Source organism: Tachypleus tridentatus, chromosome 1 (assembly GCF_004210375.1).
Source record: "Tachypleus tridentatus isolate NWPU-2018 chromosome 1, ASM421037v1, whole genome shotgun sequence".
NCBI classification, from domain to species: domain Eukaryota; kingdom Metazoa; phylum Arthropoda; class Merostomata; order Xiphosura; family Limulidae; genus Tachypleus; species Tachypleus tridentatus.
Window position 1 is genome coordinate 13,438,441 of NC_134825.1, and position 20,878 is coordinate 13,459,318.

The following is a 20,878-nucleotide window of genomic DNA, read 5'->3' on the forward strand; positions in this document are numbered from 1 at the left end:
TTTGGGAATTAGTGGGAAGTATGGTATTGAACTAGGACGTGAATGATTTAATAATGACATTTAGAGACCAGAGAAGAGAAACTTTCTTCTCGGGTGACATTTTCTTCCATTTCTTTATAATTCTCTTGGGTCTTTTGAATTGAGCAATAACAGGTTAATCCGATGACAGATACATATAAAAGCTTAGGATATCTGTCTTCTCATTCAGAATCTTCCACTCACCAACATCACAGTGTTCTTTAACTAGAAATCTGTATGGTAAGCCTATTTCTCACTCTCGTGGGTTGATATGATGGTATTATAAGCGTGTTATTTTACATTATAATTATTCAGAATTTATTAGAAACCAATTTGATATAAACTCTTTGGTGACATATCTACTGATATTCTATATTCTCGTTACAGTAACCTTAACGCTTATTTTTTTTGCAGAATCACTAATAACAGTTTAATAAACAATAACATAACTCACGCTTAGGTTTTAGGCTTTCAAACTCAACAAAACATTATTTCGTTTCTTTGCAGATGCCAATGACCATGTTTTTATCACTTCCATCTGCTGTATTATTAACGTTCCTTCTAACAACTTCATGTTCTTCCCAGTTAAGTGAAAAACGTGGTTTTACTGACCAAGGATGTATGGGAACTTACGACAGTACCAAGCTTGCTCGGTTGAATCGAATCTGTGAAGAATGTTATAATGTTTACCAGGTTCCACTCATTCACAAATCCTGCAGGTAATTTTTAAGAACTGGTTATTATAGAACTTTAATAGCTAGACAGAGTCTCAAAAAGACCAGTGGATACAGCCCTCGACTTTCACTCTGGGGGTTGTGATTTGGAATTGCCCTTACCTAACATATTCGTCCTATATTGTTTTCCAATGGGCTAGCCACCGAGGTATAAAATATCTATCCTTACAAATATATTGGTCAACACCAAATTATTTAGGACTAAAGTATAAAGAGATAAAAACTGGGTGGAAATAGATGAAATCCGTGTACGTGTGTGAGCTGTAACGATAAAAATAATGTGAAAATTGATCAGTATTTGCTCTTAAATTTTATACTAACCTTGTGTTCTTGATTTTCTAATATTACATAGACACATATAATAAAACTATATCAAAATATATCAGTAAAGTAAGTAAAGATAGTTTTATCAAGATGATGTCAGGTTCCAGAAACCTCTACACCTCCAATTTCAAATAGAACCATAGCCTTAGGCTCCACCGGTAACGGTAAAGTTACGTTGATATAAATCTATTGTTTCACATTTTACAATTTTCTGTGGTTCTCATAAATAACACATTTCTGTTATTTCCTTGAAGATTCTGTACTTGATTCTTGAAAGATTAAAATAAAATAAAAAAAATGTTTCGTATATAATTATACTAAAGAAGATATGTTAGAAATATACCCTATTCTGTTACAATAATTAATTTTGTTATTAATTTATGTTTCACAGAAGAGAAAAGAGTAAGGATATAAGTGTTAAATATCTTAAATCTTTTTGTTCAGATCGAACTGCTTCAAGAACGAAATGTTCACCGACTGTATCAAGGTTCTACTTCTTGAGTCTGACGAACAACAATTAAATAGTATGGTGGGAGAATTATTTGGAAAAAGGAAGTAATATCTTCTGCTGAAATGGAATATGTTAGCTTGATAACTTGATCCAATCTTCTGTTCAATTCATGAAATAAAGGCAGCATATTTAAAGATATATTTCTAAGGATTGTTGGCTATGTTTTATAAAAGTAAATTACAGTCAATTTCTCTTTATATTGTGAGATTACCACCTATCATGCGATGAAAGCAAAGTACCAAAAAATTGAAATTTTTTGCAATGTAATTTATTGAAAAATATTAATAAATTCACAGAGCATAGTAACACAGATTTTAAAAAAATAAACAACTTTAGATTATCATCAACAAGGAATAAAAAGATAAAGTTCAAATTTATGAGCACAGATATTTTAGAAGTTAAAAAACATTCAGAAGTACTTTGTATATATATTTTTACAAGTTACACAATATTAAATATCTTATTCATTTTTTCTTTTGATGTCGTATTTCGTGGTTTCTATGAGTGAATTATATACATATATCTCTAACTTTAACTCTAACACAAAAAATTATGAATCTATCCTTTCATGTGCGTTTAAACATACGTCGTCACCATATTTTCTCTCCATCTGTCTAATTATTGACTGATATTTCTTGATCAGCTTATATAACTTCATTTCAATGCTTTACACTCCTTCCAATCCTACCGAGATTCGTTTGTTAAGTTACATTTTGTTGTGTTTCTTTCCTGTTACAAAAACAGTATATAAAAAAACAATATACACGTAACAAACGTTAATCTGTCATTATTAACTGGCTACTGTCTAGCCACGTGGAAAAAAGCAATAATCACTGTAATATCTATAAAACAAATAAACAGATTAAATCCAGGAAATTTTAGCTCCATTAGTTTGTTACGTTATCTTTGTAATCTTATGGAAAAAATAACATCAATCAGACTTATAATGTTACACTGTATTAACTGTGTAAATAATTTAATAATAATCAAGCCACATTAGATGTATTTTTAGATGTTAAAAAGGATTTGATAGGGACTGATATAATGCCATCAAATATAAATTAAAATAGGAAAATATTAATGAAACTATAAACACATGGATATAGAACTTTTTAACCGATAAAACTGACAATATTAAACATTTTTATAACGATACGCTATCAAAAACATTTAATATTAGTGTAGAAGTTAAATAACTTTAACACGTCAGAATATAACCTTATAACACCACAAATACAACGAAACAGAGAAATAAGTTTAGCCCAGAGGCTTCAAAAATTTACTCCCGTAAATTGCATACATAAATTTAGCAACCTATTCCTTTGAAATGAATTACCTTTCAAATATGAAAATATCAAAAATGGTGATAAATACACTGTCATTATCATATGCAAATAAACGAAATAACATTTATATAAAGTTTAGAGCTCTAGAATGAGAGCATAATATACTTTGGGTTTCTTTAAACCTGTAACGTGCAATTCTGCCAAAATATTAAAAATTGACTCACTAAAATTTGATTATAGAATATTGCTGGATTGTGAACCAGAATATGAAAATAGTTAGATATCGTTGGGGTTTTATACTTTTCTGTCATCAAATCATTCATCTATTACTTAACTCACAGGGCCTGATAGAAATGTAAACATATGGAAAAAATTACTCCTGTTTGATGTTTTACCGACTTGAAGCTGTGATTTTGTGGTTATTATTATATTCACATCCTACTTTAATACGTACTTGAGACAACTTCTGTCATAAATGTTGTTTATTTCTTATTTTTATGTATAAAACAGAATTATTTCTTCAAGCAGGTCAGCTTTAAAAGTGGATAAGCAGCAATAAAGAACAATTTTATTTTTTAATGCTTGTTGTACTTGTTTTTCACACCGTGAATTTATATCTTTATTTTTCTGTACAAGTTTTGGAACTATTAGAATCGAATAAAATATCTTTAGATAACTTTTTCTTCTGTAAGTTATTTATGAACATAGGATGTTTATCTTCCTTATTAGTTATATTTAGAAGAAAACCTGTCTACAAAGTAAGAATATCGACAATAATATTATAATTTTCGTCATCTTTCATCCTATTCCTTGTACTAAAGTAAAGGGTAAATTTTAAGAAAACTAGAAGTAACAAGTTAAGAACCAGACGTCACCTGAGAAAAACTAATTCATTTCTAAAGATAAATCAAACAGTGAATTTGAAACTGATAAATATTTTTTATTTATTATATTACCAACCTGGTATTAAATGTATCATAACAATTTAATAAAATCTATTTGTAAACGTGGCATTATATGTTTAATCCTTAAGAAGTGGAGGGCAGATGAAATTTAATAGATTCATGGAAACGTATTTGAACATTTCCTATCATGCGTAAATTTAGAAACAACTTTTAATCTCTAAATTAAATATCATTTGTTATGCACTTTAAACTTTCACATATTTGTTAGTTGAATGAATATAACAACATAAACAAAACCCACCGTTAATATACTAGTGTTCGTTTCTTATATATTAACCTGATGTTTATTACAGGTAATGTAGTTGCTATGAGAAAGATAAATAGAAAGAATAACACTGTTGTTACTAAATAATGACCGTCTTAACACTTTAAATTTCTAAAATGTCCTTATTATTATTCTTTCAACAGAGCTAAACATTCTTGGAAAGAATATATGACAACAGCGTCATTTAAATTAGCACAATGGAAAAAATAGATCTAAAACGTTTAGATAAAGAAGGAACTAAAAATATGATAATCAGCAACTTTAGTATTTTTTATTTTCTAAAAATCTGTTCTCATAAACTTGAACTTATTTCACTTTATCTTTTATTCCTCGTTGATGACAATCTAAAGTTGTTTAAATGTTCTTTTATATCTGTGTTTCTATGTTCTGTGAAATTGTTAACGTTTTTATAAGACATTATAATACAAAAAAATATTTGTTTTTGATACTTTATTTTCATAATAATATAAGTTGTAACTTTATAACATAAAAATCATATGATTTTATTATATAAAACACGGCCAACATTTGTTGGAAGTATATCTTCATTTATATTTCATTTATTTTATGAATTCAACAGAAGCTTGGATCAAGTTACAAGTTATCTTATAATGTATTCCATTTCAGGAGAAGATACTAGTTCCTTTTTCCAAATAATTCTCTCACCAAGCTATTTAGTTGTTGTTCCTCAGACTCCAGAAGTGGAACCTTGATGCAGTCGGTGAACATGTCTTTCTTAAAGCAGTTCGATCTGAATAAAAATATCAAGAATATCTAGCTATTATATCCTATTCTTTTCGCTTCTGTAAAACGTAAATAAATAACAAAAATTATTTTTTGTAAGAGAATAAGAATAGTGTACATTTTTCAAATATATTCTTAAGTGTAATTATATGTGAACATTTTCACGATATTATTGTGGAATCCTCAAATAAATAATAACATATATCATTAAAGAGAACAGCGGAAAATGAAAATTGTAAATTGTGAAAGAATAGATTTATAGCGAAATAACCGTCCTTTCCAGATGGAGTTAGCGCTGTACTTGTCAGACTCAAGAAGTAGAACCTTGATGCAGTCGGTGAACATTGTCGTTCTTGAAGCAGTTCGATCTGAATAAAAAGATTGAATATAATCAACACTTATATTCTATTCTTTTCTCTTCTGTAGAACATCAATAAATAATAAAAATATTTATTATAACAGTATAAAAATGGGGTACATTTCTCAAATATTTTCTTTATTATTATTATATATGAAACATTTTCTTAATTTTATTTTAATATTTCACGAAAGAAGTATAGAATCTCCGAAAAAATAATAGAAATGTATTATTTATGAGAAGAATGGAAAATTGTCTTACATTATCTCCACAAAACTAACTTTACTTGTATCTGTTGATATAGTTCTGTTTCATGCTCCAATACAATATTATAACAATAAGCACAAATGATTAGTGTAGAATTTAATAGTATTGTTCGTCAATCTTCACATTATTTTTACCTTTACGGGTTACCCAAACACACATTGATTTCATCCATTTTCAACCCATTTTTATCTATTACGATTTTAGTCCTAACTAATTAGGGGTTGGCCAATAATTTTGTAAGGATAGATATTTTATCATCGGTGGCTAGCCCTTTGGAAAATGATGTAGGACGAGGATGTTAGTTTAGGGCAATTTCAAATCACAACCAACAGACTGCAAGTTGAGGTCTGTATCCACTAGAAATTTATATGCAAAAACGGCTCGTTTGGGTTGAGAAAATATTTTACAGAGAAGAGCGAAGAACGTTTCGACCTTCTTCGGTCATCGTGAGGTTCTTTGTGAACTGGTTTCTAATAAATTCTGAATAATTATAATTTTGTAAAATAACACGCTTACTAAATTATCATAACAACCAACGAGAGTGAGAAATAAGCTTACCATACAGGTTTCTACTTAACAAACTCTGTACCTTGGTGAGTGGAAGATGCCGAATGAGAAGACAGTTAGATATCCTACGGTTTTATACTTATCTGTCATCAAATTAACTTCTTATTGGCCAATTCAGAAGGCCCAAGAGAATGATAAAAAATGACTGTTTTACATTAATAGATAAAAGTAGTGAAAGAAGTGTTAAAATTTTGTTCTTCTGCATCTTCTTCTAGTAAAAACATAGAATACTAAGAAGAACCTCACTAAAAATAATATTTATGTTGGTAGACAGTAATCTGAAACAACACACCACACTTATGGGATATATTTTAATGGTTTGGTTTAAATGTGTTTATTTAAATAATTTTAATTATTTATTACTCTTCACTGCTACTAAGAAAAATAATTTGGTTAATTTAGAACTTACAATTAGGTAAATGAACATCAAAATGAAAGGCTTTCCTTCTTTTGATTTCGCGTAAAGAAACAGGAGGGCTATTTGCGCTTGCCGTTTCCAATTTAGCAGAGTAAGACTAGTCGTCACTACCATCCGCTAACCCTTCGGCTACTCTTTTATGTGGTTATGAGATTCTTGCTTTTGTTGGTTCCGTGTGATCGGAATTTTTTAGGTATTTCGTGTTTTTCAGCTTTGTAAATTTGGAAATAGAGATGGATCTGTGTTTCTCATGACAGCATTGATCTTGGAACATATCTCTCTCTCAAAGTGTTGTCGCTTATTCAGATGATACAGCGGTATAGCATGTGTTATGACTTATCCGCTATCCATGGCCTCATACAGAAGTATAAACATTTGTTGTAACTAGCCTAGTACACTTGATGGCTCACACGTAGTAGCTGTCAGCATATGTTATAGAAAGTACGGAGAGAGACCAGCACATTTACAGCTACATACCTTTAGATCACTTGAGTCGTGCAGATAGACAGAGAGAACCTGTATTAAATATTTAAAGATATTTTCTGAAGATTTGTGTAAAATGAAATTCGTTTTTCATATTACCAACAAATTAAAACTCTAACAACTAGATATTATAAATATGTTTAGTTTAAAGTATAATACAGTTATAATAGGATGATTAAATGTACATATATCTTTTATATATTTGAAAGACTGAAACAAATTATGGTGAGATGAAGCAGAGGACTATCAAATGATTGTAAAAAAGAGTCACAATAAATATTTCATAATCTGTTAAAACATAATCTGGAAATATTAACCCTTTCAGACGAAATAAAAACGCAAAAACGTAAAACAAGCCTCCCGTTTATTATTTTAAGAAGTACAATGACAAGCATCCTAAAACTCAGTAAAATGATAATTTAAAGTTAAAAGTTAAATAAATGTCGATATGTATATATTATGATGTTTCCTAACATGATTGATAAACACGGTTTTCTTTCTTGAAACAAATATACTTTAATATACAAACCATAACACAATTTACAAAAACGGTTACAACAAACGATGATCTATGTTCAAAAGACTGACAAATTTACAAACAATATCAGTCGTTTATCTAGTCTGGATTTCGTTGATATCTCAAGGAGAGTTCACGATGAGCGAGTTAATTTCATGTCGATACAGGTACAATTCATCTAAAGGGTATCTAACCTGCTCTGCGTTCTTTGTGGAATAATATAATGTTTTTACAAAAAATGTTCATGTCCAAGGTTAAATTGTCTGAAATGTTCGAAATTTATACACGTTTGTGGTCAAATAGCTCACGTTCCTGACAAGTAAGCGTTTGTCACTGTTGTAGTTTCTAAGGCTTATTCAATACCAATTGCAGCAAACCAATGCCGCGTCTCTTGCCGCGTTACGTTGGTTACCTTTACATGAGAGATGGTAGTTTTGGAAACTTTATCACGCACAACTTTACTGACAATACAATAGTGTCTACGTGCATATATATATTGTTGAATTTTACACTCGATAATCTTCTATAGCTTTAACGTATAGACAGGAACTTCACAATACAAATGTAATGGCATAATTTATATACATTTATAAATAAAACTTAAATGAAACAAACATCAAATAGTAAATCTATCACAAACATTCTCCTTCTGAACTCAGACTACTCTTGTCTTATTGCATAGCGAAAAGTGTCTATTGTATTAAGTAACAGGTGACAGAAAGAATTATTAAGAATGGTTTATAAGATGAAACATTTAAATTATAATGTAATTAAATGAAACATTTTCTCTCTTAATCATTTTCGATTGTGATGGTAGGAATATAGCGATAGCATGTTGAGATGCGGTAAAAAAGTGATAGATTCGAATAGGAAGATTACGTTGAGCTCACTTTGCACCTTTGTAAGAGAAAGACTTACATGTGTAAACACCAATTATGTCATTGGGTTACGGAGTGGCTACACTTAGTTAAAGGGCTGATGTTTAGGGTTTTTTTTCATTTTGTTAACAGTTCTAATTTAAGGACAGATATGGTTTGATATTAACAATCTAGGTACAAAGTAACAAATACTCGGCAGTTTCCTTTTTAACTTCAGATTACATTTTGAAGTGTACAGTTTTAACAGTATATCTTACAAGTGTATGATAATCCCAATATATATATATGTGTGTGTGTGTGTGTGTGTATGTGTTTCTATTCACCTTTTTTATTGGGCCTTACTCATATAGCACGATTCAATTGCGAATAAATAACTAAAGGTGTTTGTACAATTTGTACTAGTCTCTGATATCTATCTTACTAAACGACCACAATAAGCTACAATAAAACGGAACCTTCAAGTACGATTTACACACGTTTGTGGTGACCATACTTTTTATAACATGTTAATTAGACAAAAGAACTCACTTTCTGTAAAAAATGATCTACATTCAGTCTGTTATGTACCATCATGTATGTTTTTATTAACGAAGTACTCACAAAGTAATGTGCGTCTTATGATTTTAGTCCGTTAAATATTTCATTGTATTACGCATTAAACTTCTAAAAAATATTAAAGAGTAAATCTCATGTGTTTACTTTGTGTTGTGATGCATGTCTTCTGATTCAGTTATTTAAAGCATGTGAGGAACTTTCATACAATCATGTTGGTATTTAATTTAATTTTGTCATAATAAGTTAACTGAACTATTTTTCCATTTGAATATAAATGAAAAAAATATAGCAACAGGATTTTAAACATCTTATTCTAAATATATATTTTAAAAATTTGTCTACAAAACACTGATCGCTAAAGTAAACGTTGGATAGAAACATACCACCACTCCATAAATAATGCTTATAATTAAGTTACTCGAAAAGGATGATGTTTTCTCATCATCCAGTTTAAAAGGTCAATCCATTGTCTTTACCAGTTTGTTGTTATAACGGAATAGTGTGAATACCATTCAATCCTAAAGCTGTTGCGGGTCTATTAAGGTTGAAAGAGAAGTATGTCTGGAAATATTATTTTAGTGAATCAGTAAAAATAACCGTTTTTGAGCTGTTACTTTCAAACGTCTTTTAGCTGTGCAAAACACATTGTTTCTTCATTTTTTCTCAAATAGAACAAAGTCCAGCCAGAGCGATTAACAATATGGTTTTACACATATCTTTTATGTAGCAGAAAGAAAAAATGTCGAACAAAAACGATTTGATTTGATTTTGAGAAAGTAAACTTCAGACCTTACAAACCAGATAAAATCTCACAAAAGCATATGTATAACACCAGCATACCTCTTTTGTTATTTTCTAGGAAACTAAGGAGTAACTTGTAATAAATTAGAATGTTTAGAGGAAATATGATAATCATTGACTCAACCAGAAAAAAAAAAATCATTTCTAATATTTTTATTAGAACAAACAATCCCGAAATGTGAGAAGATTATAAGGATAAACCAAATGAAATGTTCCTTCCATAAAATTTATTTCCTAAAGTTTATGGGATACTAACATGCTAAATATGTATAATTCAACAAATTTGAATATTTTAACGATACACAAGAAGTAGTTCAAGAGCAAATAACCAAGAAATTACATTGCACAAAGGAATATATCTCTAAATTTCAGATAATATGTATACAAATTAGAAATCAAAATTTTAACGTAAAATCTTTTCAACAATTGATTTTCACACTTTGAAATTTAATATAGAATCTTACCAGGTTCATGTCATGTGATGGTGCAATTATTCATAAAAAGATGAAGTAAGATGCAAGATGTGTTATTTATTTAACGTACGACCTCTTTAATTTTTATGATAATTCTCTATATCATTCGTACTTTAAGTTCAGTAGTAATTAATTTTGCCACAACAAGATATAATACACGAGCGATTAAATTTTTATTTTTAAATTTTTAATTGAACATCATTTGAAGATTAACATTTCTTTTTCAAAAGACCTTTATAGTGTTTGTTATCAAGATTACTGGTTACTAGGAAATATTTCAAACAGTGTGAGTTGTGATATCATGCTCGATAAACTTTGAGTGTTAGGAAATACAAACTTTATCACGTAGTTACACACATACAGACAGTGTAGTAAGTGTTGGATAAGCTTTCATACAAATTATCTTCATTCCAAGGCACTATGTAAAATTTAAAATAGTGAACAATCAGTGAAAAGTTCACTTTAGTTACATCATGTATTATTTTTTTTAGACACAGAAGATACAATTAGTGAATAAAAAACAATGTTACTATTTATCAAATAATTTGTGCCAAAAAGGACATTTATTTCCATATTTAGTTTTGTAAATCAGTTGAGTTTAAAATATGTATAGCGACTATTCTTGGTACTTCTGTGTGCAGAAGGGAGTTTTTCTTACTAATTGTGTATAGTTCATACATTTACTTGGCCTCTTTCAGCTTAATCTTGACTTCAGTCACATGTTTTGATATTCAATACAATAAATAAGTTCGAAATACTTTAGTTTTAGAAAATATACAAAGCATGACCGCAAGTTTGGAAAAGCTTTTGACTGTTTGTATTCACTGAAACAGATAACGGTTTTGATTCACTGAAAGATACTCAATCTGACTGAAGATTTTACGGAAACAAGATAGTGGTTGATATGGGAGAAAACAATATTGAAATATAAGCTCAACAAGTAAATTATAATACATTTTTATTATAATTTTTACTACACACATGTATTTACTGGTACTAAATCTATTTAGCACAAAGATTTAAACCTTCAAATAATCATATGTTTTAAATTTAATATTTACTATAGCTTATCTAAAGTTGTAGTGTGCCACTGGATTTAAAATATAAACATTATGTGAAATGTAAAAGATTTACCGTTTTATTCTATAATACAATGAATTATACGTTTGTACGTACTCGAATAACGACAGAATTAGCTGTTTCTGATTCGTGTTGATAAAATCGGTTAAAGTTAAGATATATCCCAAGTTTTAATACCACCATGTTCAAATAACAAAATGTGTAAACTTTTATAAGTGAAAAAATAATATTTTTTTGTAATTTAAGAATTTCTAGGTGTTTTTGAAACTATTTCAAATAAGTAAGTGAAAATAAAACGAAGAAACGCAAATTCAGTTTTAAAAAGGTGAGATTTTCTACATGTACAACATATCTTAGTGTTAAACTACTTAAAATATTTCTTATTGGTTCATTAAAACTCAGTTTGTAAATAATATTTACTTAATTTAAAGGATTTCATTGAAAGGAAAGTTTTCATTTTGCGAAAAACTAATTTATCTTATTCTTAGGATTCTTTCGTATATTTGATTTGTATTTCGTACAACACTAAGTTAATAATGAAAGACTCGGAAGAAAGCAGCTAGTGATTACCACCCATCTTTTTGAATACCTTTATTCCAACAAATAATGAAACTGAACGTCAAATTATAACACTTCGACGGCATAAAACGTTAGCATATTTGATATGAGTCTAGCACCTTAACTATTTGTTCATTCCAGTTTGTCTCTTAAGAAGCAAAGGGGATAAAGGATAAGTTCTGCTACTGAAACAGAATCCAATATCAAAGACGATAAAATATAATCTATAAAACACGAACATATAAAGTGATCAGACACAGGAGTTTAAAAAAAACTGTAAGTACCACAGTAACCATCGACAGTCACTTGACACAATGTAAGTAAAATGCATAGTAAGAAATTCTTTAGTAAAATATTTACTTATTTTCAAAACAATTTTTTTTTCAAATGTATACAGTGTGGCTCATAATTAAAGTATTTATGTTTAGAACAAGCTTAATGAATAAATAAAAATGAAGCCTCGTATCATTGCATGAGAAAAACATTTGTTTTGGTTTTCTTATGTGGAACCTACAGCGCATGCTCACATAATATGGACAACACACTGGTATGAGATGTGTACATTTATTAGTATTAAAAAAACAGACAAACAAATCATAGTTAAGAGTCCCAGTGTAAATGCCTACGATGTAGAGAAATTTGACACATCATTTATATTTTGAATAAAATTAAGTTTTGGTTTTTATCTTCATTAAAATTTTATAATAATTAAATTTATAAAAAGGCATGAGACGGGTTGACATAACACCTTAAGAGTGTAGTATATTTTGGATTAAATAATGTGACAGTTGGGACTATTGTCTTGGAAATTAGTAACTTGTATTATTCCTGCCATTAATATTTATTGTTAGTTGACAACACCATCAATATGAGATTACAAACATCCCAGATATACCATAAAATGTTTGGTCATGATCACATTAAATATAATTCTTCTCATTGAAAAGTTAGAAATAATAAACATATTTTATGAACTTGGGATTTCTGGATTTATAATATTCAAGAAGTGATCTGAAGTTTACTATATTTAGGCACAGCATTCCTAATTTATAACTACGGACAAACAATAAGAAATACCCACCAATAATCTACATACTCTAAACAGAATAGCAAGATCGACTGTAATAGTTATAAACTTCAGAAATGATAAATAGAAGTGCATTCTGTAATACACTGTTGCTCGAACTTAGAGCCATGTGATCAGTACCTCCAATAATAACCCAAGAGACACACAGAATAACTAACATGACTTAAAAAGAAATTTAGAATACTTACAGCACCAGCTATGTGATATAAAGAACATTTAAATACTGAAACAAGAAACGTTCCATGATACAATAACAACAATAACTTAAAAATGAGATAATGTTTTACAACATATACATATAGTTTGTTATACAAAATAAAGTAAACTTGTAGTCAAAGTAACAGTTCTTGCTTCTTGTCACAAACTTCCCATCTTTACTGAGCCTTTATGAGACGAATTTTCAAATCGACTTCTAATTCTTTACATGATTTATAAAAAAGACAACTCCAATCTAAAACACAATATACACTTGTGGTTTATTTTTACAGTTGTGTTTTCTAATTACTGAACACAAAAAAAAACACAACCATCAGGATAAAAACTGTTTCAGCACAGTTTTTCTTGATATTGTTAATAAAATGTTTTCGTTTTTTAAAAGGTGACTAGTGGAATATTTTTTCGTATTGAGACTAAAAATGCATTTTTCAGAAACCCTCTTTCAGCGATTTTAACATTCACTAATAGGACAGAAATTTGTATCAGAATATTATACAATTTAATCAAATTTCTTAAGCATAACTCCTTCCAGAAAATCGATACTATGTGTTACTTTAATGTGCAGAAGTATACTGTGAGATGTAAAGAAAATATTAGTTTACACTATTTCTTCAAAACAAATTATTTAAAATATTCATATTTATTTATAATAAAGTTTCAAGTTGTACTTGTAAAGTTAACCGACAGATGACACTGGTGATGTTTCTGAGTTGTATATTTCTGTCGTTTTTAATTCTGAATTTCTTTCTGAGCATATTGGTTGTTTGTTGCAGATTATGGAAATATTATTTTATTTAGATTGTGATGAAATTCAATAAAACGTATGTTTAGTATCGCAAGTAAATAAAGAATTTTAATTCGATATCAACGTTTACGAGATATTTCCCTTCATGATTATTTGTTTGAATTAGCCCAAAGCTACACAATGGACTATCTATGCTCTGCCCAGCACGGGCATCGAACCTCGATTTTTAGTGTTGTAAGTCCGCAGCCGTACCGCTGAGTCAATGGGTGGCTTTAAGTTTGTGAAATATACTATGGTTAATATTATCGTCTCCCAGTTAATGTTAATGTGAATAGAAAAGTAACTTATACATAAATGTTTTAATTCTTATTAATAAAATAACTTAATTTTTCATATCAATTTCATATCCGCTTCATGTAGTATGCAGATTCAAAATACGTCCAGTTATACAAATATATAATTTACGGAAACAAGGCTTCACCTGTATTTGCAACAATTTTTTTATCGTAAAATTTCGTTAATGTGTTTGTACTCTCACTTATCACACAGATCTGCGTGGTAGTACCACTGCCATTACAGTGTGTTATTTTAAAACTATAATAATAGTATATTGTACCATAATTTTATCTATAGGCTATTGTGAAACTACTATTACTATTTTTTATAGTAGGTTCACTATGATTAAAGAAAGTGGAAAATTCTGATGAATTTCCAGTACGTGATAAACTGATATACCAGAACAAACTTAAAGAAAGTAAGCTAGAAGTTGTATGTAATTACTTCTAGATCCAGTTACCAATGAAGGTATCTATGTTCAAATTTGAGCGACTGCAGATTTGAAACATTTGCAAATTTTTTCCACCCAAGCATTCTGTTCAGAGCTATTACTTCAAACTTATAAAACGTGTCTGTATAAACTATGTAATGCAACAAAATTTTATACAGGAGAACTTCAATAATCTTACCAACAGAGAAACCTTTCGGATCTGCAAGTATAATATTCTATTGAAATCTTCAGAATGTTTAAGTGCAATATTCTATTGAAACATTCAGCATGTGCAAGTAAAATATTCTAAAGAAGTCTTCAGAATCTGCATGTACACAAGTGCATACTAATTCTTTTATTACATAAACAACATCATAATTTATATCAGTAACACGTATTAAGATTTTAAATTCTGTGTCTTATATAATTTTGCTTCAATGTATTGTGTCTGTTTGTTTTTACTTTCGCACAAAAATAATAAAGGCTATGTGTTCAAGGTATCTCTAATTAAGTAGTGTAAGACTAGAGCGAAAGCAGATGGTCATCATAACCCACCTCTAACCCTTGTGCTACTCTTTTATCAATGAATAATGAACTGACAGTTACTTTGTAACGTCTCCAACAGCTAATAGGGTGAGCATGTTTGACCCTCGAAGTACGAATCAAATGCTCTGACCAACGGGTCATGCCAGGCCTCAGTTGAACTTAATTAAAGAGCAGAGTCCGAAAATTTTTCCCATGTATTACTTCCCTGAAAAATACTTTTAATATAAACAAATAATTATTATCAAAATCGTCATTCATATGGAAGCCTATCTATTACCTCCAAAAGTTATCAAAGACTTTATAGAGAGAAAATATAAAAACCGTTTTGACAATAATTCAATGCAAATTAACATTTAAAGACAAAGTAGTAAAAAAACACAAAGCGTTTATGTTGCAAATGTTGAACACGTTTATATTTTACATTATTTGGAGAAATCATGATTTTTAGTCTTTATACATATTTATTTTAAACACATAAATATCACTTCTTTAATTCTATATATTTAATTTCAAATAATTTATTTTTAGATATAATGTTTCTGTAATTTTATAAATACAGTTCTTGAAATATTTAGCTCTGTATAAACATCTTTAAACTTATAACCATGCAATACATAAAATTTATTGTTTCTTCTTCTGGTTCTAAGATTATACGTGTTTCTACATTTTAAAAAGGTATGCAAGGCATGCGGTGTTTTATCCTTATACTTGAGCTAAAATAAGTCTTAGAGTTCGAACGGCGGGCCTGGCCTCACAGGAGCAAACCTTAGATTTGAACCGTAATGCTGCTGAACATATTCCACCCTTTCAGCTGTGATTGCATAATATGATTGACATTAGATACCGTTTTTACTTTCGAGGGGAATGAAAAAGCTTCTTATAGGCATGTTATTGGTGGGTTGATTCTTAGTATTTGCAAATATAGATTTTACTACCTCAATAGGCCAGGTAGGGCCAGTTGGATTAATCTGAGGGTCGGGGTTCGAATCACCGTTGCACCAAATATCCTCGCCCTTTCAGCTGTAAGAGTGTTATAATGTGACGGTCAACCACACTATTCGTTGGTAAAATAGTAGCCCAAGAGTTGGTGGTGGGTGGTGATGACTAGCTTCCTTACCCTAGTCTTACACTGCTAAATTAGCGACGGCTAGCTCAGATAGCATTCGTGTAGCTTTGCGTGAAGTTAAAAAAAACGAAGAAACTTCCTTAATAAGAAAACAGCTTCACAGTTTAAAATATAAGTAAGAAACGTTTAGATTATCCGTGAGTGAAGCTAAGAAAAATATCCGAGTTGTTATTATTTAGGAATTGGGCATGGCACGGAGAGGATATATTAATTAAAACTTTGGACATCAGACAAAATATAACACACCATGCAACAACTTAACAAAGGTAATTCCCTATGATTCATTAACAGTTCAAACAAAATAATAATTCCAAGAAGGAACAGGTCAACACTCAACCTCACCCTACCTGATTTAAAACATGGACCGGATTCCGATGAACAAAAACATCAAATAATAATTGTGACCACAGTTTATGACTGTCGTATGAAAGGATGTGTTTTGAATTTATGAAGAAGTTTTATTTGAAAAACAATGTAAAACTGATAGAAGTTTGTATTATTTGACTGTCAGATTTAGTAATTCTGTCATTTACTGCATGCACCCCTCTAAACAATAAATATTTCACCATCCAGAGGTCGTAGCTGAAGAATACACCATCTTCTGTTAATTCATACTAAAGAAATGATACTTGTGTGAATGTGTGTTAATTGAAAATTATTCTGATTTAAAAAAAAAGATCAGTATAATAAAATGTGTCAAGTTTCTTTTCAGCTATCAATGCATAGAAATGGAATCTACTTTTAATTATAAATGATCAGAATATTAAGGTAGTCATGAGTCAACTAGAAGAAGTTACCGTCTGATAAAATTGTTATGCATTTTTTATTCTTTCCATACAAAGGTAATCTTCATATATAATTTATTTTGAAGTTGCTCATCAGTGTTACAGCGGCATGTCTGCAGACTTACAACGCTAGAAATCAGGTTTGTATACCCGTGATGGACAGACCACAGATAGCCCATTACGTGACTGTGTACCTAATTATAGAGAAACTTCTGCGTATATGTTTCTGTATTTTTTTTGTGTGTAAAATTTCACACCATGAAATGCTACCTTAATAGTGGTTTGCTATATAGACATCTGTATATATGTAAGTTACGAAAACCGATTTATCACAGTTCAGTTACACTCAATATCAAAACATTAAAACATTAAACCTTCACTGAGTCTTACTGATTACAAACAAATTTATTAATGTATATTACTTTCTCTATTCTTTTATTACACACTTTTATATAAAATTTGGTTAAAATATGTCGAAAGTTCTCGATAGATTGTTAAGGTTTTCTGAAGTTGAAACTAAGACATGAGTAAATTTTGACACTTCTTATTGGGTATATTGATTTATAAAAGATAAATTTATTTATTTTTTGGTAAAGAGATTGGTTTTAACATTCACGTACGAAACATCCGAGTCAATAAAAATAGTTTTATATTTAGAACTTGACAATTACATGGAGGTCAAATACTAAATCAAAAATACAGGTGATGGTACTGTTAGAAAACTCAACATGGTCACTGCAACTCTCTATAGTGAAGGTTTATCTAAACAAATATGAAATAGGCCAAATATGAGCTAAGTCTTGCTCTTGTAGTAAAACGTTTTAATGGCTCGTCTATAAAGGCATATACAATTTGCAATGTTAAAACACACACCATAAAACATACATAATCAGAACATTGAAGATTACGATGAAAAAGTGCAAGCGAGTAACAAAGTTATGGTAAGCTTAACTTTAAAAAAGTTTTGCATATAACATATAGTTCTTACAAACTTGTGGTTCTACACAAATATAAATGTATTGTTACATAATGTCTAAGCACAAATTTCATTATGAAAACAGCAACCCCGTCATTAAACATAAAATGTCTCTTCACACTGAATTATGTTTTTGTACAGATATCTCTCATCAGCACATTTACTTGGGTGTAATGTTTGCTTTCTGCCTCGTGCTGAATTCCACATATTCAGTTCACTCAGCTCTCCTTCCATATTTTGAGAACCATCAAATACACCAACAACTGTACCCTGATCTTCTCCAAAAACAACTGTATCTCCTTCTTGAACTGTTTTACCCTTAGTTACCTCAGTATATTGCCATAGCAACGATAACCATTGATCATCAGAGATGAGCTTCTTTCCCAGGAAGACTACACGTAGCAAACTTGATGCCATTTTCCAACCTCTAAGTCAGAGGGACACTCAATATTTATCTGTGTTTTACCACTGATAATTAAACTTATAATATTCCTTGTTTCCTGATTAGTTAGATTCTCATTATTCGTTGCATCTAGGGCATATGAAAATACATGGAGTCTTCTATTTAAACGATGAACTTTGAACCAAGAACAGAAGGTTAATTCCTGAGGACTTGTTAAAGTACCATCCATCACCAAACGAGGAAAATAACTGGCTGAAGAAGGAATAAATTACTGCTAGTTTCTCCTTCTTCCAAAGCATACGACAAACTCAACGAGTTATAGGACTGAATAGTTGCACGATTTCTATAATAAAATGATAAATGAATAAGAAAACAACCAAACACAGACTTCTAAATTCATTGCTGTTCTGTTTTTATCCATCAAAAAAACTTTTATTACTGTTTTTAGAGTATAGAGCAGCAATATGATTCTTTTGAATTCTTATCTAGTGTAGTAATTCAAAAGGAAAAAAAATAACGCAATAAAACTGACAAGACAGGCATTTATCTTCAGTGATGAATCTTGAATTATTGAATGGTGTATTGATGAAGCGGAACTTTCAATATATTTTATACGTGATTGAATAGTGTTTTTGGTTAAGAGTAGAGTACTTTATCCACCTTTGATGCTAGACCCAAAAACGGAAGGAAACATGACATACATATTGCCCGATGAGCTTCAAGTAACATACAAATATAAATTGAATAAAACTAAAAATAGGAAGGCAAGTCATACTAACATCATAACAAGAACAAATGGGTTTAACAAATCTGCCCCACAAGATAAAACCCTTCTAAACCAAAGGAACAAATGAAAACTGAAGTGGTAGTCAGTTACAGCGTTATATTTGTGAAATTATACTGTTAGAAACCTAGCATCGGTAGCTTTGTGTTTAATAATGAACATGAAACTTCAGCCAACATAAAGTACATTTTAATATTTTTATATATATTAATACGTATTTTATATTTAAAAATATGTGTGTGTGTACGTACATATGTCTGAATATTTAATCTTGACCGTTTTTATACATATAAAACGCTTTGAGTGAAGATATCTTTTTTGTTATTGGTTATTATTTTAAAGTTTATTAACAATAAAATATTTCATTAAATATGGGATTCCATCAAGAGCCATCAGTAGAAAGTATCAGTTTTATTGACACATTCTCATACAAAGCTCGAATATCTCATTGTTGTTTTCATACTTCCTTCATTGGATCCACTCAAGTAGGAATTTAGGCCCCAGCTGTCACAAGAATGTATTAAGACAGATACCGTGTTTTGAAACTCTTCGCCACTCCCATGATACTGAGTCCCGGTATGATGAGGTGGTTTAGGTGCTTGATTCGTAATCCGAGGGTCGCGGGTTCGATTTGCCTTTGCAAACATGCTCGTCCTTTTAGCCTTGGGGGCGTTAATATGTGACTGTCAGTACAACTATTAGTTGATAAAAGAGTAGCCGAAGAGTTGCCTATGAGTGGTGATGACTAGTCTTACTTGGTAGATTCGGGAGATAGCCCGATGTGGCTTTGTATAAGAAAAACACACACTAATCTACACTGCTAAATTAAAGACGTGTAGAGCAGTTATCCCTCGTGTAGTTTTGGATTAAATTAAAAAAAGAAACAAATAAACCATTAATTCTGATATTCATTCACCTAATTGTAATTTCTAAATTAAACATTTTTTATTAGCAGTGAATAGTAATTAACCAATAAAATTATTATAAAAAAAAGATACATTTAAACAAAATTATAAAAATGCATTCCCTCGAGTGTGGTGTTTCATTTCACATTACTGTCTACCAACGTAAATATTATTTTTCGAGTGATCCTTCTAGTTTTTCTACGTTTTCACTTTAACAAAATGGAGAAGAGGAAGAAAAATTTTAAAACTTCTTTGAGTACTTATTTCTATTAATTTGATTTGTTTGTTTGTTTTTCGTATAGCAAGGCCACATCGAGCTATCTGCTCAGCCCACCGAGGGGAATTGAACCCCTGATTTTAGCGTTGTAAATCCGGGGTGTTGTTAGTTTGAAACAATCCTGAAGCTGTTGTTATATATTCGTTTTAACAATGTTGGGGTGTTGTTTTTTTAATTTAATATTAACGGTATTACGGGATGTAAAAAAGAGATGAAATGCTGATTACATAATAACGGCCGTATTATTATTTCCTTGTAATTGTGGCACGACATGGCTAGGTGGGTTAATGTGTTCGACTCGTAATCTGAGGGTCGGGGGTTTGAATCTCCGTCGTTGGTAAAATAGTAGCCCAAGAGTTCCTGGTGGGTGGTGATGACTAGCTGTCTTTCCTCAAGTCTTACACTGCGAACTTAGGGACGGCTAATGCAGGTGGCCCTTGTGCGCGAAATTAAAAAAAAA

The 20,878-nt window shown here is 30.2% G+C and overlaps 1 protein-coding gene and 1 pseudogene across 1 annotated transcript; one reads left to right on the plus strand and one right to left on the minus strand.

Annotated features, from left to right (window-relative positions):
• Window positions 1-211: 211 nt before the first annotated feature.
• LOC143238744 (crustacean hyperglycemic hormone 6-like) lies at window positions 212-1,727 on the plus strand. Its single transcript, XM_076479623.1, has 3 exons — window positions 212-258; window positions 526-737; window positions 1,521-1,727. Exons 1-3 carry the CDS (start codon window positions 256-258, stop codon window positions 1,633-1,635), a joined length of 330 nt encoding a protein of 109 aa, XP_076335738.1. The 5' UTR covers window positions 212-255; the 3' UTR covers window positions 1,636-1,727.
• A 16,330-nt stretch (window positions 1,728-18,057) lies between these two features.
• LOC143225222 (C-reactive protein 1.1 pseudogene) lies at window positions 18,058-18,717 on the minus strand (annotated as a pseudogene).
• Window positions 18,718-20,878: the final 2,161 nt, after the last annotated feature.

Coding starts and splice junctions, on each gene's coding strand:
- LOC143238744 (XM_076479623.1), top strand. Junction 738..1,520: donor CTCATTCACAAATCCTGCAG/GTAATTTTTAAG, acceptor CTTTTTGTTCAG/ATCGAACTGCTTCAAGAACG.